Below are 23138 nucleotides of genomic sequence, written 5' to 3' on the forward strand. Positions count from 1 at the left end.
TTTCAAGTTTTTTATTTTGTGTCACACGCAAACATGCTTCAAATTCATTGAAAAACAATCAGATCGACATGCATCGAACTACTTACAACAGTCAGTCAAGCCACAGTCTCTCTTCTCTCCACACCGCCATTCCTCTCTTTTATACAACGTGATCGCCAATATTTCTTCACATAGCTCGCAAAGTTATAATTTGTAGAGCGTGATTGCCAATATGGCTTTTCTTCACATTGCTTGTAAAGTTATAATTTGTACAGTGTGATTGAACTCTTATACAATTAATTTTTATGCAACGTTTTACAACTCGAGAACTTATGATCTGTCGTATGTCCTACAAATTAAAGTAGTGTATATGTATATATTTTCCTTTTTACAGATGATCCACGAAAGCGGAGATTGGCTTGTGGGCGGAGACCTGGAAGTGCTAGACAGAATCCGATGGAACGACGGCCTGGACCATTACAGGCTGACACCAAATGAGCTGCGTGCAAAGTTCAGAGACATGGGGGCCGATGCTGTCTTTGCGTTCCAGCTAAGGAATCCCATTCATAATGGCCACGCTCTTCTGATGCAGGTACATACTTGTATACCGAGCTTTAGGTAGATTAGTATGAGTAAGGCTCAGATGTTGATGAACTAATACATCTAAAAAGTGATCTTGTAAGTGAGGGCTCATGCGTAGCCATATTGTTAGCACCCTTGCCTTTGGTGTGACCAGTCCTGGATTCCATTCCATTCTTTGGCATTGATCAGCATTGCGAGGACAATTCGGGAGCTACTAGCGGGCTTCGGTCTCGAAAGCCAGAATACAGTGGTGATGGGATTTGAGGCATGACCACGCTTCATGCAATGAACAAGCCATTCTGTCAGGCCCTGGCTCTTGAGGGTGGTTGTGCCATGGAGAGTTTTGGAGAAATGATGTCATTGAGTGATCAATGTATTGAGTTCCATCACTGCCATATTGTAGCTTTCGAGACCAGAGTCTTCAAACTATTATTTTCTGGGGCCTCCCCGATGCTATAGTGCTAACGTTGTTGCTAGTGGAGGCATGTAGTGGTTCGGATCCTACTTTAAACTGTAGCTCCAGTCCTAATTAGCATATCTAAAGTGGATTCAAGTGGCTCTGAATTTGCTCTCATGATTCTGAGTCAACGGTGGAATTTTGGAGCTCCCACCAGATATTGAAAGGCGAGCGTGTTAAGCATGCAGCTACGTGGGAATCTACATTTTATATTGGTGCTTCAAATGCGAGAAGATGACTCGTGCAGAAAAGTAGATAGTCTTACGTATATTAACCTTTAGTGGATGGTTGGTTGGTTTCAAAAGAAACTACCACTACAAGGCAGCAATTAATACTGTTTCTTGAAAACTACAGATGATAATTCAATCCTGGAATGAAAAAAGAATATATTTATATTTATTTCATTATGGATGTGGTAAACGCAGTTTAAGTTTTATGTATGTAAAGTTTTGTGTTTCCGTGTAGTAGATGGGGATAGTTTTTTCTCTTTCTTTTTTTTTTCGATTAATTTCGAAAGCTCAATGCTTTCACTAATTTTCACACTATACTTATATTCTGCGTGAAGGAAAAGAAGTCCATTTTTGCTTCTCAAATATTGACAGCAGAATAAATAAATTTTCATGCTGTACTCTTAGTGAATGATGGGAGTGAGCCTTCGAAATTAATCCGGAAAAAAAAAAAAAAGAAAAATAAACTATCCAACTCTGCAATGCAGAAACGTAAAACTTTACGTACATGATATATTTATTGTTACTATTTTTACCAAATGCATTTTAAAAATTTATATTTTTAGCTTTCAAAAATTATGATTACAAGTGACAATTAGGGTAGAAATCCAATTTTCAAAAATACCTGAAAATTACAATTTTGTAAATTTAGTTGCATAGTTTCCATTTTTATATAAAAACACAATAACTCTTTAATATGTGTAAAATTCCTTTTATTCAATGCCAATATTGTATTGTATACATTCCGATAGTAATACTAAATGAAAGGTAAAAAACAAAGGTAAAGTGCTTCCCTGTGCTTAGCATCATGCCATGAAGGCGTGTAGGGGGTGTGGCCCACACTTTCTTGATCCGCTCGTGAGTGGTGGTGATGTGATCAGCATTATGCCCCTGACTGCCTTTACCCCCCAGGGTTTCCCCCAGGTACCCATGTTATTCGACGCTGGGTGGGTGCCGGGGCCGCTTCCAATGTTAGAAAAGTTCCCGGATTTGAACCGGCCGGGGATCGAACCCGGGACCTTTAGCATGGTAGTCAGATGCATTACCGACTGAGTCACCGCGGCACAGTGTAATACTAAATAGAAGTAGCTAATAGGAAAATAACTATTCCAGGACACCAGAAGAAGACTCTTGGAAGAGAAAGGGTTCAAGAAGCCAGTGTTGCTTCTTCATCCGCTGGGAGGCTGGACGAAGGATGATGATGTTCCTCTGCCCGTGAGGATTCAGCAGCATCAAGCAGTGTTAGAGGAAGGAGTGTTGGATCCTGCATCCACCCTATTGGCTATCTTCCCCTCACCTATGATGTATGCTGGACCAACAGAAGTGAGTACTTAGTACATTTGTGTGTTCTAGTTTCATTGTCTTCATGGAGGTTGATACAGAGCATTCGAAAAGTCTCTGCACTCAAAGTTTGAGAATTCTGTGCTTATAATTTGTTGAACTTGTTAACGTAATGAATACATACATTTGTTAACTAAGGGTTCTCTCAGAAATATTTTCGTTTTTAAAACTTTTAAAATAAATACTTAAATTTTTGGTATATAGATAAATTTATTACCAAAAGAAAGCTTAAACATTAATTTTTATTTGTGGAAAAGAATATTGGACAAATGGTGACCGTTCATGTTTTCAAATTCAATTATTCTTGAACTAAAGTTTTCGATCACTCGCCAAAGCATTGCACGAGGAATAGCATTGATTTCATCTGTAATTCTTTGCTTTGATTCTCTCATAATTTAGTTTACTCGTCATACTGCTTCCAGTGTTTTCAAACTTTCTCACCCAATATTTAATTAAATTTTCGCTTGGGACGTCTCTCATTCCTGCCAGGTTATAACGATGCCGGTACAAATGACGCACAACAACATAAGAATCAATACTTTTATAAAACGCATGAACACAAAAAGCTTTATGGCAACTAAATATTAACAATGTTGCCAAGCATTTGCGATCTATCTCATTTCTCCGTAATGTGCGAATTACCCAAGGGGGCGGATTCATAAACGAAAATATTTCTGAGAAATACACGAAAAATAATTTGTAAACTAAATGTGAATAATACTGCAATCTCTGAGGTCAATAACACACTGACAAGACGGCAAAACCTCTTTCCGCATGTTGAAATACACAAAAAGGAATACTGAAATTAAATTTGAAACAATAGTATATTGCACTTTTACCTGGTGCCGGATCATCGGGAAATAGACTCCATTTCTCCACCTTTCATATGACTTAAACTCAGAATAAGCTTCCAACAAAGCGATTCACTGTGCCCCCGTAAAAGGCATTGTTGACAAACTGTGATTGTACTGAGGACTGTAACAGCGGCACTGCTCTAAACATATGAACTCTTTCTTCAAGGTCATATCAATCCCTACTCACAGGCTTGCCAACTCATGCAGATGAATGCCTTATTAGCTTCTTTCAAAAGTAAGAGTGTGTGGACTTTTTGAGCGCTCTGTAGTTAGGGGCATGCATATTTAGTTCTTGACGAAAACACGAAATGTGAAATAACACACTGTAATGCTCATTTTCCAGTTGTTTTTCTTTTAAATATGTGAGGTACATTTTCCTACAGTCTTTTATTCAGGAAATGATGTGAAAATGAACTGCAAAATGCGAAATAATATCTTAAATGTAAAATTTAGTTTATTTACCGACTCAATACTTTCTGAAGTCTAAATTATCCTGAAAGTTATGCAAATCACGGAAAATTGATAAGTTCTGCTGTCAATTTTTGAGAAGCAAAAATGTATATTTTTCCAGTAGAAATGCAACTACAGTTGCTGAATACTGCATTATTTTTTCCCTATTAGGTCCAGTGGCATGCTAAGTCCCGAATGACAGCCGGAGCCAACTTCTACATTGTTGGTCGTGATCCAGCAGGGTTGCCGCATCCAGATCCTCCTTCCAGGGACTTGTACGAGCCGACGCATGGTGGCAGAGTACTTCGCATGGCTCCTGGTCTCACGGAATTGGAAATCATTCCTTTCAGAGTTGCAGCTTATGATAAGAAACACGCTTGCATGGCATTCTTTGATCCTGCTAGACGCGACGAGTTCGAATTTATCTCCGGGACCAAGATGAGAGGTAAGCCTGTAGTAGGTTCTTGAGTATTGATATTTTTAAAAGAGCACGTATATTAATGTCACTAGCAAGATCACTTACTGTAGTAAATTGTGTTCCCTTATTTCTTAATGAAGAACTTTAGGCAAAGGGACTATGAATGAATGAGTTAAACATTTTTTGTGCATCTGCACACATGGCTATTTTTCACCCTACAAAGTATAACTAACTAACTCTAACACTCGAGCATTCTTAAACCTGAAGGTTTATGGCTGCAGCATCACAAGCCTTCCATCTGTCCCTCTCTATCCTCATCGCGCTACGACACCAGGGGTTCCAGGTTCGAATCCCGGCCTGGCCATGGATGTTTGTGAGTGTCCATTTATCAATTTAGTCATGTCATCACTCATCCCCATATTCGCAAATTAGCCAGTGGCACAAAAAGCGAAGTAAAATAAAGCAAATCAATCAATCAATCAACTTCCCTATCCTGGGCAAGATCAATCCAATCTTTTTCCATTGTTACCGATTTCCTTTAAGTCGGCTTTAGACGAAAGCATTTCCTTTAACAGTTTTTCTAGCATAAATGCTACGTAAATGCTTCCAAAAATCGTATGACAGATAGTAGTTTACACGAAAGCATTTTATTTAACATTTTGGTTAGCTGTTTCAATTACAATGTACAATACATACAGCACGAAAGGCACATCGAGTTACACCATCAATGCTGTGTGCACGGTGTTTACAATTGAAAAAGCTAAAATATTCTTCCATATGTGTACAGAAAACGTTGTAAACTATGTATTTAATCAGCACCATTCTTCTCTACCTATAACCATTAATTACGAAGCGATATTCCTCTTGGTTGAATAGTTATCATCGTTTAGAAGTGTGAAGTGATACATTGTTTACATCTCACACGACCGCTACATTTGCACTCGTGACCATGAGGTCGCTTCTGATGGGTTATGCTATGAAAAATGCTACGGAAATAGAGCTGGTTCTATCTTTGAGAAATGCCATGCCATGCCATGCATCTGAAATGCCATAACATTTCTCACTTTACACGGTAGCTTTTTGGTCATGGCATATATATGTTAGGAAAAATGCTTTCGTCTAAAGCAGGCCTTAGGATCCCTCCATCTTCATCTTGACTTTCCTACAGGTCTCTTACCATCAGTGCATCAAAGTATACGAGAAAAAAATCTTCATCTTATCTAAAATCCTTATCTTAAAGTTAAATAATTGATGTAAAAAGGCCCTTGAGTACGGTTGTAAGGCAACCTGCACACAACATATTAAAAAGATAAGGATACACTAAATACTTCCTTAGAAACATGTAAGAGTTCCACTCTTCTCAAAAACTTAAAAACATTTGTTAAAATTTTCTCATCATCTTCCAACATGCATGTTAAACTATTGGGAAGATTATAACTTAGTCTGAGGAAAGTATAATTAGTACATTCAATAAGAATATGCCAACTACATAAAATAACATTGCATACACGATGCAAAGGCAGTAAACACGATATAATCTATCTTTGTTTTCTTACAAAAAATGTCGCAGAGTTTGAGAGGATTCCATCTTTTAAGAAAGGAAATACGAGGCATGTCCAGAAATTAATACAAAAAGTACAATGGAAGTTAGTTGAACAAAACTTGTATGTACGTACCTTGAGGTATTTTTCTACCCTGGCACCCTTGGCCAGGGTCAAAATTATTGGGGGAGCTCTGATCACTGAAATAAATTAATGAATGACTCACTCTCTCCCTTTTTAAGTTTTGGCCTCAGTGTTCGGAATCTCATAAAAGCCCATGAATTCCTCAAAAATATCAATTTTTTTATTTACAGTTCGAATGCAGAATATTAATTGTCCACGGATGGATATGTCACGACTTTTAATATCTGCTACCACGGAGCGCAAAACAGATCTCCTTAATATATCAATGATTTCATTCTGAATGTCATGTGAGAGCCATTTGTAGCCCGAAAGTCCCATCCACTACCCTAGTTCATGCACATCGTCTTTTGAAACTCTTTTTAGTAAATATTTTAACAATACTCATAATTACATTATACTTAGTATATAGTAATAAGTCATGTGTTTTGCTGTCTCTGGTCATAGCCTGCCCAAAGTTGATGGTTTAGCAGCCTCAGCCCCCAAAGTTGATGGTCTAGAACATTTCAAATGTGTATTTAAAGTTATGTTCATGTGGCACAATTCAGAGTAAACTTTACAAGAGAAGCAAAATAATACATTAGATCCTCTCAAGCAAAATTATTGGGGGGGGCTCTGCCCCCACATCGTTAACATTGGGGGGGCTCGAGCCCCCCCAAGCCCCATGGAGTCGGCGCCTATGCCCTTGGCATTGAAGCACTTATCGTACTGGGAGAAAAGTTTTTGTATACCGTTGTCATACACCTCTTCCAGCAGTCCATTGGTGGAAGAATACTGTGTCAGCTGAAAGATAAGCAAGCAGCATCCAAGGTTGCCTGGTGTGAGTCAGTAGTGTGTGAGCTTAGTGCAAGTTCCATCGTGGCAGTAGTTGTGTGGGTGTTTCTGTGGGCAGTCAAGATGAACCAGAAAGTCGAGAACCCTGTTAAATGTGAAGTGAGAGCTGTCATTTGGTTTATGCATGCTACAAAAACTCAACTTTCTGAAATTCATCATCAACTAAAACCTCCACCAAATGGTAACTGCATTTCGAAATGGACTGGCAGCAGAAGTGCATGACGAGGATGTACAAAAACTTGTCTTCCAGTGCGATAAGTGCCATGGGTACCTATGTGGGAAAATATCTCAAGGTATGTACTTTCAGAGTGAAAAAAGTTCCTTTCAGTTACTTCTTTTGTTCTTTTTTTTATTATTTAATGTGCACTAGTTATCTGGATGTGCCTCATAATATTGTAAAATTTTCAACAGGTTCAAAAAAAGTGAAACTTTTAGTCTCCAGCATGTAACTGTAAGGAGAAATGGGAAGAACCATTGAAAATAAGTGGACAAACTTCATTTCCACTAAGAAAAAGTTGTTAACATTGCTTTTAAATTTCCAATTACTAACACACACGCACACCTATTATTAGCATGCCATCTTAGCTAATTCATACTGAAAACAATGTGGTATAATTCAGTTTTGAGATACTGTATAATTTTTTTTTAGAGAATGTGTAATTTGAAATTTTACACCGAAAGTAGCCTTGGCGTTGAGGATAATTCTGCAGAAAACGGTCCAGGATTTAAAGGTTAAAGGAGATCCATCTATTTTTACACAGGGTTACTACAAATGATCTTCTCGATTTGAGACACATGGAAATCACGTTCAATGATACTCGGATACAAAAAGGTTATATCAATGTAAAGAGTAACTCATAAAGTTTTATTTCATTACCTCACAAGTGTTCAATGTGAGGCTCTTTGGTAACTCAACACACATCTATCCTTTTTCCTCATTTACTGGCAGGTGGCCAGTTGACTTTCCCTTACAGATTAAAATCAGAGTACCAATTATGAATTGAATGCCCACTGGGTGAATCTGCAACAAACGTACAGAAATGTCACCGCACACTAATAACAGACTGGTGTGTGTGGAAATCTAACACATAAAACACTTTCCTGTCTTTGCTGGCAGCCATTTTCTCTCAGTTATTATGCAGCAGCAGTGTTACCAACCGTATCAGAAATGATATGAAATAAAACCTTTATGAGTTACTCTTTACATTGATGTGACGTTTTTGTATCAGACTTCCGTCAAACGTGATTTACATGTGTCTGAAATCGGGAAGATCATTTGTAATAACCATGCATAAGTTATCCAATCTGGAACACCTTACATGTATTTGGCTGAAAGAAGTAGAATCTTGACAAATCAATAAGCTGTGGTGGATTGACGAATAGTGTGAGATCCAATTGGGCCACTTTGCACATGGAATTCGAGGGAGCAGAGAATCTGTACGTCTTTGTGGATCACATCTACGAATTGCAAATAAGTATGTGGTGATGAGGTCTAACATGATTGGACTAATCTTGAGGAACCGGTGACCCATTGGTTGATTACATTAAGTGGTTTACGATGGTAATTCATTAAACTCACAGGAATTTTCTTACAACTATTTTTCCATGGTACATACAGAAAAAGAGTTTGCCTCCTTTTTCGACATAGTCACCCTGCTTTCCATCACACTTGGCCAACCTGTTCACAAGCTTGCGGATGCCCTCATCAAAAAAGCTTTTTGTTCTGACCAACCAACTTTGCACCACCTTCATTACCTCGTCATCTGCAAACCTTTGACCTGCAAATATTCTTTCAAAGGTCCAAAAAAGTGAAAGTCCAATGCAATTTCATTAAAAATTACTCACCTGTTGTAGTGGATTCGCTGGTCGATCTTCTGTTTCACTGTGTCAGTTGCCTTGCAAACTGGCCTCCCACTCGGGTGTTAATCACTGACATTTCGTCTTCAGTTTTTAAATCTTCCTACCCATTCATACACTCTCCCCTGACATAGACAATTTTTCCGTACCGAACCTTCATTCTGCTGTAGATTTCAGAAGGTGTCAATCGCTCTGACCACAAAAGAATGAAAACACTTCGTTGCTCTTCTACAGTGCAAGTCAACAGTGGAGTGGCCATGTTGTACGAGATACTGCGCAGGCACATTGCTCGATCGTCACGACACCTTTGTGGTGTGTTGGTGAGGAACCATTTTGAGTTCCGAAATACAAATTTTTGTTGTGCATAAATCTCCATGAAGTTTAGGATAAAATTCCTGTTTGTTAATGACTTCCCCTCGTACTTTCAATCTCGCTATTCAAGCTATTACGATTAAGTTTCAGCTTGGGTTCGTCGTCACGATTAGTCAAAAGTAGCACAAATGCTACATTAAATAACTTCTTTGAAAAGCCAACAGTCACAAGTAATTTGTATCGGCACATTCTTAAATTTTGCAGTGTTGCAGTTGAACCATTTGCTACCATTGTTGTCTCCCAGATAGCTACCAACTAAGGGTTAATTGAACACAGTTTCCACATCGTTAGATCATATGCGGTGGATGAGTTTCATTCTTCGTGAGATCCTGACTTACGCCATTAAACGTTTTTCTTTCTGGGTACTTAACATCAAATGTATGCTATGAAAATCAGTAACATTAAAAAACTTCTTGTGTTCGTACACGAAACTCCGCCTACTGTCATATGCTAGCTGTCGAAGAACTCATTGAATATTGATTGTATTCTTTTATTTACTTTACTTATTCCTGTTCAAAATATTCTAGTCAATCCAGACTCTGCAATATTGTTTTGTTTTATGTCCACTTTATGCACAGATAGGCAGGCTAATCAGGACTGGGCCTACAGTTTAAAGTGGGGTCCAAACCACTATGTGTCTCCTCTGGAGCCACGACTAGAAGGTGACATTAAACCATTGGGAAAGTCTCTGCTACAAAATTGTATTTCTTAAAATTAAAAAAAAATAATGCCGATTTTATGGAATTCAGTGGAACCTCGATTTTACGTTCCCGATTTTATATTTTCCCACATTATACATTCAATCTTGTGGTCCCAACGTAGTAAAATGTTATAAAACTTTCCTTGGAGCCGATTCCGATGTGAGGGCAATCATTCTCTATTGTAAATAAACAGGAATTTGAAGTGTTTTACAATAGCACAAGCAAGCAGGTGGGAGGTGCAAAGATAAATAAATATTATTGTTCAGATGACAGAAAACTTGTAATGGACACAATTTGTATAAAAGAGGTCGTAAACTTTTCTTTGTTTAACGTCGCTTCGGACTTGATCAGTTATTCACAAGAAATTTACCCAACTCTTTTGGTCACATGGTGGAATGTAGTTATTGCGCGAAAATGGGTTATATGCTGAGAAATGTTCTAAAATATGAAAATAATATGTAAAAATAAATAAAATGTGTAAAATGTGAGCCAAAACTTAATGTATGTACAGTCACGGACAGTTCTGCATTGTAACAATCCCCATAACTTTCAATGTGATCGTTACAACCCAGAAGTGTCCATGACTGTACATATATGGAAAATAAAAACTGAATTTTTCGAGACTATGTGCCATGATGTGCAAACATAATACACAATATAACTGATTTCAGCTTCATACATAAATATGTATTTATATAGGGTGACTTGTAATTAGATGTATTCCCTGAAAGGGGTTAAAGTAGAGACAATTTGCAATAAATTTGACCATATGATACCCAGTCCGAAAATTAGTAGTTTTCGAGATAATCGAATTTCTATTGTTTTTTTTTTAAAAAATGACAATTTTCCACATAAAAGATGAATTGAGAAAAAACTGCTCATTGTATGGCACTTATTTCAGCGTTTTCTGATAGCTAACAAATAAGTGGTTTGTTGAAAAAAAGTCTTTTCCAAATAACAATCACATGTAAGTAACGGGTGGGTCTAAACTTACAAGTCATGATAAAAAGATGCACTCTTAGTTTACTTGGCAACGTATTAATAACAAAAATGGTATGACACGAAGCGTACAAATTACTTAAATTACTTCCTTGTGTCATCTGCTATCCAACAAGGTACAAGTGTTGCTAACATTCACATTTGTGTACAAGAAATGATACTTTGTTCATCTTCATGTGAATGGAATCAATGAACAATACAATTAAAGAACATTACATGTCTTGCTCAAAGTGGGCACCTCCGTTATGAATGCAGGCACGCAGGTTTTTACGGACGTAACTCGTGATGTGATGGTGTCCTTGATGTGTTGACGAGCTGTTAAGATCCTCTCCCTGAGCTCTTCTTTCGAGTTTACCGGTGTCTTGTAAACTAAGTCTTTCATGTGGCTCCAAATGTAGAAGTCGCAAAGCGTCAAATCGGTTGATTGAGCCGGCCAGGGAATCGGCCCACCTCGGCCAATCAATTTCTTTATGTAATTTTCATCCAGTCACTGTCGCACGCCCAGGCAGAAGTATGGATGGGCATCATCAACAATCATTTGATCGAACCATTTTTCTTGACCATCACTTAAATGGCATCACTTATGAACATTTTTTGAGGAACGGGATGGCAATGTTGTTGGAGGATGTGCCTCTAACCACAAGATGTGACATGATTTATCAGCAAGATGACTGCCCAGCTCGATCCCCCAATAGATTTGACGACTTTTACATTTGGAGCCACATGAAAGACTTAGTTTACAAGACACCGGTAAACTTGAAAGAAGAGCTCAGAGGATCTTAACAGCTCGTCAACACATCAAGGACACCATCACATCACGAGTTACGTCCGTAAAAACCTGCGTGCCTGCATTCATAACGGAGGTGCCCACTTTGAGCAAGACGTGTAATGTTCTTTAATTGTATTGTTCATTGGTTCCATTCACATGAAGATGAACAAAGTATCATTTCTTGTACACAAATGTGAATGTTAGCAACATTTGTACCTTGTTGGATAGCAGATGACACAAGGAAGTAATTTAAGTAATTTGTACGCTTCGTGTCATACCATTTTTGTTATTAATACGTTGCCAAGTAAACTAAGAGTGCATCTTTTTATCATGACTTGTAAGTTTAGACCCACCCGTTACTTACATGTGATTGTTATTTGGGAAAAACCTTTTTTCAACGAACCACTTATTTGTTAGCTATCAGAAAATGCTGAAATAAGTGCCATACAATGAGCAGTTTTTCTCAATTCATCTTTTTATGTGGAAAATTGTCATTTTTTTTAAAAAAACAATAGAAATTCGATTATCTCGAAAACTACTAATTTTCGGACGGGGTATCATATGGTCAAATTTATTGCAAATTGTCTCTACTTTAACCCCTTTCAGGGAATACATCTAATTACAAGTCACCCTGTATATAAGTCCATTCCCTGATTATAACATATTTCAAGCTGGAAAGTGAGTTCATGTATTTATGAAGATAAAAATATGTAATCATGAACATTAATGCAATAAATGGCTGTTACTGTGTGCATTTGTTATTTACACATTTACTTGCTCCGAAGGTCTGGCAAGATCTGGACAATATCCACCCGATGGGTTCATGGCCCCAAAGGCATGGAAGGTTCTTGCTGGATACTATCAGTCCCTCCAGGCGAAGTAGGAGTCTACAGGATTTTTAATTCAACCTGCAGCTGCTGGTCAAATAATGGGATCCTTCTGGTGTTGGGAGTTTTTCTACGGACGCAAGCTCTTTAGAATGTAAGAGGGAGGGAGCGGTCTTGTACATGTTTCACTATTGAAGATCTATTTTGTAAGGTACATTATGACTTGGTTATTATGTATATTGAGAGGCATGAGTTGTTGTTTTTTCATTGAGGGATGAAACCTCAAAGTCCAGAATGCTTCTTGTATTGCAAGAAACACAATGGCATTCGCTTGTTACAGAAATAATATAATTATTACACGTAAGCTCCAAAAGAAAAATATAATTTTTTCACCTATCAATTTCAGTGACTCGGTGCCACAATGCATAGAAGGCTGTCGATTGGCTAATGTTGCTAAGTCATCAAAATCAGTAGGGTAATAAATTATGTTTTTGAGCATTTATTTGTGTAAGAAGTGGATTTCAACCCATTTTTGTGCTGGGAATTTAGCAATTGGTCTTCTTTGCAAACACAGCATAGATGGCATTCGAGGTTTTCCTCCCTACTGCAACAAAACACAATGGCTCACAACTTTTTTTAGTTCATTTTACATGGAAGCAAAGTCGCAGTACTATCGAAAATATTGACAGCTAATCGGGACTGGACCTACAGTTTAAAATGGTATCCGAACCACTGTGCAATGCTTCACTGGTTCGATATCTGTTTGAGGCACATTTCACAGTGGTTCAGATACCATTTTCATCTGTAGGTCCAGTCCCGATTAGCCTCTCTGCACATAAAATGGACTTAAGGGAGCACTGTGTGAACTTCTGGAAAGTCACTAGATAAAGAAATATAGTACTTTTCTTTTTTTGACATTTGTAATTGAAAGAGCATTTCTCTTCTATAACAGTCAAATGCCAAGAACTATCGTTTCTATTTAAGGACAAACTTTAAGTTTTGTGATTTATGGAACGAGATACAGCTCAATAAACTATTTGTAGTATAATACAAATATATAATACAAATTTTGTAAAACTTTAATGTCTCTTTATATATATAAATAATAATCAAGTTATTTTTAGTGTATATTATTATTTTTGTTAGTTCATAAGAATTCTCATCTTCACACTTCTACAAGACCCACCTTTTTCTTATTAATGTAGTTTTCTGCTATAAAACTCCAGCATTTTCAAATTCTGCAAAAAATTATAAGAACACTATATTCTTGTTTTGTTGCAAGTGCATGCATAAAATATGCGATGATTGTGTTAAAAAAAATTCCAAAAGACCATTGTGGCTATTGTACCAGTATTACTACATCTAAGATTAAATATTTTATCTTCTTGTACACATACAAGCATGTGTAACATCATACTTGAAAGAACTGCTTACTAAAAACCTGTTAAAATATGAATTGTAAATAAGTTTTACACATGGCGGTATAAAGTGAATGAAATATCTGAAATTTGTTGGTAATAATTGTAGTGTTTAAAAGATTCTATTGTATAGTAATTTAGCCGCTTACGTACAAGAAATTGTTTTTTCAGTTATTGTTTTGTTGGTGAGAAGTAGAGAAAGGTGCAATTGAGATGTTGTGTTTAAGCAGAGTTTATATAATATTATTATAATGCTAATCATGTCTTATGTTTTTTAGAAGATTATTTCATCACTGGTCATTTTCGTTTCCAATTTATTTATTGCAGTGGTATTATAAGATTAAATATAAATTGTGTCATGAGCTGGAAAAAGTAATGTATACCGTATAAGAACAGTAAAAATGATTGTATACGCGCAGGTTCTAAACTTAAGTGAATCTGTGAATGTTCACCTTCGTACTTTTATATTTTTTGAAGGGTGGAAATAGTTCTTTCGCTGTTGGAGTTAGTAGTTCAGCCTTCATAGAACTTCCATAGTTCTTGATAATATTTTGTTCAGAATCTTTTTCGTGACTGTTGTTTGGGATGATACGTGCGGAGATTGTTATTTGGGAAGTATGTGTGGTGCAAGGTACATTATATGTATTTGTGGTGACAGTTCTGTTCTCAATCTTTCGTCATATACAGGAGAAGTCATATTTTTATGCAAGGTTAGAATGGTGGAAATTTACTACCGACTGCAGAAACTTGCAAACATAACACAGGGCGATTCTTTTACTACAAAACTCTGGTAAATGTAAATATCTCAAAGGCTATGCATTTTATTTAGAACATGCATACCAGGTGTTTCAGAAATAGAGGTTGCAAAATTTTTTGCAAGTATAGTATTGAACTTAGGTTAGTGAAACCAGTGCCCACCTATGTGCGCACCACTGGTGACACGGCACACATGGTTTGAAGAACAAATGCTTACGGTACGCTGCGCACAAACATGCCCTCATGCGATGCCAGTCTTCTTCAGAGGTTGATGCGCGACCAGGTGGTTTTCCTTTGCACAGACACGGGTTTCTGTAAACCATTTGATCGCGCACTGCAACCTGCAGCTGAACAAAACACTGTGAGTTATGTGAGTGTCGCCTAGTGGTTGAAATGTGAACTCTCAGGTAAACAAAACATACATGCACAAACTGTTCCTCATTCAATCTGGACTGGTTTCATTAATATAAGTTCAATAGTTTAATTACAATACATTTTTGTAACCCCTCAATTATTTCTGAAACACATGACATATGAATACATATCTTGATTCATGATGAACATGTCCATGTTACAGAAAGTGTTGAAAATGTCCACCACGGATGTCCAGATAGAGTCGAACTTGATGCTGCATATTTGCAATGAACGCATGCTCCGCTACTGTACAACTCATTAACCTCACACACTAAGCAAATATTGACAAGAAACCTGTATGCCAGTAACTGTACACTCCAATGAAGCCAACGATACCGTAGTGGTTGCCAACTACAGCTGAAAGGAAGAGCGTAAATGTCAAGAGTGTGGCAGGACATTATCACTGCACTACATCGTTTCCCACTATTACAGCCAAACATTGTTACTCAATGTCAGCTGACTTTATTACCTTCCTTTCTCAAAGTATATAAGGTTCTTTTTACCACATGTTTCATTTTTGTACGGTTTCAACGAGTGAGATATTCGCATTTTCCAGGTCTTGCAGCGAAAGGATCGCCCTATATCTTTCTACCAACAAATCATTAATAGCATACATTTTTTTAAAGATATTAATATACATTTACAGTGGAATCCTAATTATACATTCTCTGATTTTATATTTTTCTCCATTTTACATTCTTTAACAGTAATCCCATGAAGAATGTATACTTGAGGTCCCAATGTATTTACTTTAAACTTAAAGCAAATTTTGTCTTCTTTCAGCAGCTAACAGCAAGACACACACTTGGATTGTACCTGTGTATGCTTCATAGGAGAAAACTCTCAATTATTCAAGATAAACTTGAACGTACATATATTATCTATTCCAGTTCACCATTACCCTTCTGTGACTCATATAAATCTATTAAGGAGTTGGATTTTTCGCATGCTTTTAACATCCACAAGACTAGTTTTTATTTTGTGAATATTTCCTATCCTGTTTTTCATACATCATGTTCTAATTATAACGATTTGTTTCAACAAATGTCATATCCAGATACCAGCAAGTTATAATTTGAGCAATAATGAACCATTACAAGAAGAGTGATGTTGGCTCTCTCAGGCATTGAAAACTGATCCAGTTTTATCCCAAGAGTATCTCTTCATCAAATAACAAATTGATAGGTATTATGTATTTAAATTGCCAATCTTACCTAGTGTTTAACAACTGATTTACAGCTATCCAACCACATATGTGTATATGCATTTCATCTGCATTATTGTCATCTTTTATAGACACATTGGAATTGTTTTCTATTTATCTCAAAGCTAAATTGATTTTTCCACCTGTTCAAGTGGCTCCTGCACCAACCCAGCATTGTATAATGTGGGGACCTGGAGGAAACTGGGGGGTAAAAGGTGGCCAGGGGCATGGTGCTGATCACATCACCCCTTCCTTCGGCCGTTATCAAGAAAGTGTGGGGGCCTAACTTCACACCCCCAATATGCCTTCATGGCATGGTGCAAAGCACAGGGGAGCACTTTACTTTTTTTTGTCGAAACGTGAGAGGCGTTTTTTACATCTGAACAAATTCCAAGTTAAAATGTCTTGAGTTGTTTCAAAGTGACTATATTATTATTATACTTTAGAAATGATTGTCACGAATGATTGAGAGTTTTCTCTACTTTTTTTGTTGATGTGTACACAGCATATAACATTCCTTTTATACATTGAGTATACAGTTTTTAAGTATTTTTCAACATTTATTTTAAATGTATTAAAAGCAGATGTACTTTTACCCAAAAAAGAAAATATTTTATAATATACATACCTATACATATGCAATTAAAACATCTTGAAAAGTGGACTAGTGTTTTTCTTTCAAATGGTTACCTTATACCTTAATCAGCAACATTTTTTTCTGTTATTAATTCTAACATGGGAAAACACTACTTTTTGTGGCTAAAACGTCTTTATTTTTTCAATAATTTGATGCCTTTTACATGCATCTTTGTTAAGAATTTTAAACTGGTTCCATTCTTGAGATTAATAAAGGTGAATTTTAGCCAATACTGCCGAATGTCATGTGGACAATTTTATTTATTATTCACCTATAACAGAGCTTTGGCTCCTATTACAATTGGCTTACATAGATTAAAAACAATTAAAAAATTGCAGTTGATATGTTTGCAATTTACTATCCATTCAGAGCCATTAGCCGAATCCACTAAGGGAATAAAAATCAATCAATTTATGCTATGGTAAACTAATAATGTGATAATTACGTTTTAAGGAAAGATCTGAACCATCGGACATGTGCTGCCGTTTAGAATCGAACCAGGTACACCTTGATTACAAGGCAAGGACTATAGCTACAATATTACGAGCAGCATGCTTAACACTTGTATTTATATACAGTGTTTGTTATTGTCACTTCTCTATTGTTCTCTAGTTAAATCGCAATGCGGAGGATGAATAATGCTTTATGTAGTATTCAAACTTGCAACATGTGTCTTTGTAGCATGCTACTTTAACCACTCTGCCACTCAGGATAGCTTAAGAAAGATAATTTTCAGAATATGAATTCTTGCATTATTGTATTGCAGGAGTTTGCATATCTACCTGCTCAGTAGATATTGTGCCCATACTGAATCACAACCAATGCAACTGATTTCAGTGCTATGCTCATCGATATATATTGTAAGTAGGGTTGTGTAAGGGCCAGAAACCCATAAATTCTAATGGGTTCTGTTGGGTTCCGCTGCAGGGCCGGAATCTTTTTTTTTTTTCACACTGTTTAAATTCTGTCCATGTTGCGTATTGTATCATTAAAAAAAGTTCCTGGACCGTACTTAAATTCATCCTGAAAAAAGGTTCCTGGATCTAATTGAAATACTCTATACATAATAAGGTTTTTTACAGCCTAGAGCCCATTTACACTTGCTGATTTTCTCATCTGTACGGGAATTGAATTTATTTACAATTCCTAGAAATTAACAACCCTGGGGTTATTAAGGATCCAGAAAGCCAAAGATTCTAATGGGTTCTATTTGGTTCCGTTACAGGACTGGAACCTTTTTTCTCGCACAATTTGAATGCCATCCAAGTTGCGTATTGTTTCATTGAGAAAGGTTCCTGGACCTATTTAATTGATCCAGAAAAAAGGTTCCTGGACCGTATTTAAATTAATCTGGTAAAAAGGTTCCTGGACCGTATTTAAATTGAGCCGGAAAAAAGGTTCCTGGACCGTATTTAAATTGAGCCGGAAAAAAGGTTCCTGGACCGTATTTAAATTGAGCCGGAAAAAAGGTTCCTGGACCGTATTTAAATTGAGCCGGAAAAAAGTTCCTGGACCAAATTTAAATTGATCCGGAAAAAAGTTCCTGGACCGTATTTAAATTGAGCCGGAAAAAAGTTCCTGGACCAAATTTAAATTGATCCGGAAAAAAGGTTCCTGGACCATATTTAAATTGATCCAGAAAAAAGTTCCTGGACCGTATTTAAATTGAGCCAGAAACAAGGTTTCCTGGACTGTATTTAAATTCATACGAAAAAAGCTTCCTGGACCGTATTTAAATTGAGCCGGAAAAAAAGTTCCTGGACCGTATTTAAATTGAGCCTGAAAAAAGGTTCCTGGACCGTATTTAAATTGAGCCGGAAAAAGGTTCCTAGACCGTATTTAAATTGAGCCAGAAAAAAGGTTCCTAGACCGTATTTAAATTGAGCCGGAAAAAAGGTTTCTGGACCATATTTAAATTCATACGGGAAAAAGGTTCCTGGACCGTATTTAAATTGATCTGGTAAAAAGGTTCCTGGACCGAATTGAAGTACTTTACAGATAAAAAGGTCCTATATGGCCCAGAACCCATTTACGCTTGCTGAATTTCTCTCCTGGACCGGAATTGCATTTATTTAAAATTCCTGGACCTTGAACAACCCTGATTATAAGCATTTTGCCTGTCAGATTGTTAAATGCGGATGTCCAAAAGATGGTGTTTAGATTTTGTTGGTCAGTTTATGTACAGAAGGCTGATCAAGCTATATCCGACCGATTTGGCAATGCTGCTGCCACGTGTGTAGTTGTGCCAGAACCGTGAAACCAGTGTTGTGTCTGAGCTTGCAGTTGCCGGAGCGTCATGTTCGTGCTACTGAAATTATTATTACCTATCCGATTTATCTATAGATACGAGGGTCACTATTTATATTTTGAGCCTTGGCAACACTGATTGAAGTTAGGCGCGATTTGACGTTTGCACGGAATCGTCTGGCATTATTGACTATAACGTACTTCAAATGTTTTGTCAATAGCTTCATTTGTGTTGTTTATGTTGCCTTGGAGTTTGCGCAACAACAATAAAATGGAATTAACTCGTGAACATTTTCGTGCGATGATTTTTTACGATTTTCGACGTGGATTATCAAGACAAGAGTGCATCGATCAACTTACTTCCACATTTGGCGATGAAGCCCCATCCTTTGCCACTGTGAAACGCTGGTATAACGAATTTAATCGTGGCCGCCATTCGCTCACCGGCGAGATTCGCGAAGGTCGTCCAAAATCAGTTGTTGTTCAAGAAAACATTGATGCTGTGCAAAACCTAATACTGCAAGATCGTCATGTGACATACTGTGAGATTGAGGCAACCATAGGCATTAGTTCCACCAGCATATATAAAATATTACATGATCATTTAGCTGTGAGAAAGGTATGTTCTCGTTGGATCCCACACAATTTGACAAAAACTCAAAAAGACGCTCGCGTCAATTGGTGCAAACAAATGCTCAATAAATACAATCGTGGTGCTTCAAAAGACGTATATAAGATTGTAACAGGTGACGAATCATGGATATATGCATATGAGCCGGAACGTAAACAGCAGTCGACTGTATGGGTGTTTCAAGATGAACCCAGTCCAACAAAAGTTGTTCGCGCTCGAAGCACATCAAAACAAATGGTCGCCTGTTTTTTTGGGAAAACTGGTCATGTGGCAACTGTGCCTTTAGAGGAACGTAGAACGGTCAACTCTGAATGGTACACAACAATTTGTTTGCCAGAGGTCTTCGGTCAAATACGGAAAACAAACAAACGCCGTCGGATCATTCTTCATCAAGACAATGCCAGCTGTCACACATCTCGTCTAACAACCGACTTTATGAACAGTCAAAATATCGAATTGATGGGTCATCCGCCGTACAGTCCTGATTTGGCACCCAATGACTTCTTCTTGTTCCCAAACGTCAAGAATAAATTGCGTGGACAACGATTTTCGTCGGTGGAAGACGCCGTTGATGCGTTCAAAAACCATATTATGGAGGTGTTTCAAGAAGATTGGAAAAACTGCTTTGACAAATGGTTCGAACGAATGCAAGAGTGTATTGATCATAAAGGAGAATACTTCGAAAAACAATAAAGCAGTTTACAATGCTAAATTCCTGTTTTTTCATTGTTAGGCTCAAAATATAAATAGTGACCCTCATATCTTATAATTTAATGCCAAATTACGCTATGGATAATCTCAATGTCCTCCTTTTCAAAAAAGTAAGTGTCTAAATATGTAACTTCTTTGTACTGCAGTTACACATTTATTAAGGAGGTTAGTACTATTCAGGTTCTTCAAAGACCATTTGGATCAGTTATCGGTATCGGTCAATTTTATATCAGTACTTTATCAGTGTCGTCCAAAATTTCATATCGGACCATCCCTAGTATAAAGACAACCGTAACAGAGAAATACACTTAGTTCCATGGAACATATTTACTTAAGTACACTGCATGTAAAGTACACTTATTCATCTATCTTCTTGTGTAATCCACTAGATACACTATAAATACTGTAGCCAACTTTTGTGGCAAGAGTGCTTAGCACAGTGTGCTACAACACTAGGCATCCTGAGTTCGAATCCTGGCCTGAGCGTGGGTGTTCTTTGTGAATGTCCTTCATCAATTTCATCATATCATCCTCATCTTCACAATTTTTTAAAAATGGCAGAAATGAAATGTAATATAATGAACGAAATCAATCAATGAGTGTAAATCAATAATAGTTAAAATGCATGTTATAGACTGTGCTTGATGCATCACAAGGGATAATAAGCCTTATTCTGCTCATGAAAGCAAATTCAACAAATAATGTAGATTTTTGTTAATTTTTATTACTAAATGTACAATTACTTTTCATGCACAACAAAACCATGACACTGAATCCATTAACCAAAACCCCTTACAAGTCCCCCTTTACCAAATCATATCCCATTGAATCCTGTTCCACTATATTCTCCTCAACATCATCTTCAGATTCTAAAAGTTCTTCCTCCATAACCATTTCTTCGTCACAACCCTCGTCCTCGGAATCTTCATGCTGCATGGAGTTCAGAATATCATTAACGTCCAGCTCTTCGCACGACGGAATTCCATCATCCTGCTCTGGTTTCTCGTAGTATGTGTCTAAAGCTTCTAAGTTGTCAAGAGTTTCTTCGTCACAGCCCTCGTCCTCTGAATCTTCGTGTTGCATGGGGTTCAGAATATCATTAACATCCAGCTCTCCACATGACAGAATTCTAACATCCTTCTTCGGTTTCTCGTAGTATGTTTCTAGAGCTTCTAAGGTGTCAAGAATATTAATTCCTTCAACAATACGACTGGAATAAACATGGGATAAAAATATGGTGCAAGCTGTAAATAACACACATACAATCCATACACACTGAGAAATGTGCACTTTTGTGCCGTTTCTAGAAAATATTTCTATTTCTATTTAGTCATCCATGTCTTGGTAGCAACTTCAGAAAAGTTTTAGAAGGGGTGAACAGAGTGTAGATGAGGGACACACAAAAGTTCTTGGAAATTGGAAAGTTAATGCAGAATAGTGTATATAGTAGTATTGTTAGTAGGGCTGAGTCATGTATTGTTATCGGAAACTATTGGTTGAAATTTAATCATTGATGCCGGCCGACACTTTTTCATATACTTGGTATACAAAAATGCCAACACGACTTTCACAGAGTCTTAATGTCCTGGAAATGATGCAAAATACAAACAAGTGTTCTTGGATTACCAGACAGGTTAAATTGGGAATTTTTTGATGATGAGAGCAATATATGTGCTCGAAATGTTGGATGCTAATACAGAGGCTGTTCAGCGTATATTTGACCAAACTCGATTCCTTCCCCCTGCACTCAAAATGAACTCACCCAACCTTGGTCGGGCATGTTTGTCAGTGTAGTGTGCGAGCTGTAAAAGAGTGGTTATGTTTTCTCACTGGGCCAAAATCCCGCCCAAACTGAGCCACCTTTGGGAGGAGTACGTTGTATAACTTTTCCAAGTGTTTGCGTTTTCTCGCTTGGCCGAAAATGCTGCCAAAACGGAGTTGATTTTGGGAAGGTTATGTTGTAGCCCTTTATGACGCAAATTTCAGTGTGTCAATGATCAGGAAGTAGTGTAAGAGCAAGGATTGTGACGTTAGTTTGACTTTATTCAAGAATGTGATCTGCAAGTATAAGGATTGCATGGCCCCAGCGTTCGGTTCTCCAACAAAGGAGACAAGAACACGGCTGTGCACACAAGCCAACACCAGTATGTAAGTGCAAGGTGCGGTTAACAGTTTCCAAAGACATATTTCGATGATTCGCCATCTGTCTTTGGTTCGGTGGATTCTCTTCAATGGCCATTCTGCAAAGTTTCGCATGCATACGGCCGTGTTCTCATCCCCTTTGTTGGAGAACCGAACGATGGGGCCATGCAATCCATATACTTGCAGATCACATTCTTGAATAAAGTCAAACTAACGTCACAATCCTTGCTCTTACACTACTTCCTGATCATTGACACACTGAACTTCGCGTCATAAAGGGCTACAACATAATTTTCCCAAAAGCGACTCGGTTTTGGCGGCATTTTCAGCAAAGTGAGAAAATGCAAACACTTGGAAAAGTTATACAACGCACTCCTCCCAAAAGTGGCTCAGTTTGGACGGGATTTTTGGCCCAGTGAGAAAACACAACCACCCTTTTACAGCTCACACACTACACTGACAAACATGCCCGACCAAGGTTGGGCAAGTTCATTCTGAGTGTAGGGGGAAGGAATCGCGTTTGGTCAAATATAGGCTGAACAGCCTCTGTATTGATGTAACCTAGCTGGTCACCCAAGAACACGTTTTCGAATCACATCAGTAAAGCTATAATTCCTACATGCAAAATA

At 37.5% G+C, this 23138-nt stretch overlaps 2 protein-coding genes across 5 annotated transcripts in view; one reads left to right on the top strand and one right to left on the bottom strand.

The window, feature by feature from the left end:
- Positions 1-16803, top strand: part of Papss (3'-phosphoadenosine 5'-phosphosulfate synthase) — an 85411-nt gene extending 68608 nt beyond the window's left edge. For all 4 annotated transcript variants that reach the window (XM_083134514.1, XM_083134516.1, XM_083134513.1 and 1 more), the window contains 4 exons: positions 374-571; positions 2359-2568; positions 4062-4335; positions 12308-16803. In XM_083134514.1, coding sequence (XP_082990640.1) covers positions 374-571; positions 2359-2568; positions 4062-4335; positions 12308-12405 — 780 coding nt within the window. In that variant the 3' untranslated portion in view covers positions 12406-16803. The remainder of the gene's footprint in view (positions 1-373; positions 572-2358; positions 2569-4061; positions 4336-12307) is intronic.
- A 4352-nt stretch (positions 16804-21155) lies between these two features.
- Positions 21156-23138, bottom strand: part of LOC145997072 (uncharacterized) — a 33907-nt gene continuing 31924 nt past the window's right edge. Inside the window, exon 7 of the mRNA XM_083133689.1 lies at positions 21156-21577. Within this exon, the coding sequence (XP_082989815.1) occupies positions 21160-21577 (418 nt within the window). The 3' untranslated portion in view covers positions 21156-21159. The remainder of the gene's footprint in view (positions 21578-23138) is intronic.

The sequence above is a fragment of the Lepisma saccharinum genome, chromosome 13 (assembly GCF_977018435.1).
Source record: "Lepisma saccharinum chromosome 13, izLepSacc3.1, whole genome shotgun sequence".
Classification (NCBI taxonomy): Eukaryota; Metazoa; Arthropoda; class Insecta; order Zygentoma; family Lepismatidae; genus Lepisma; species Lepisma saccharinum.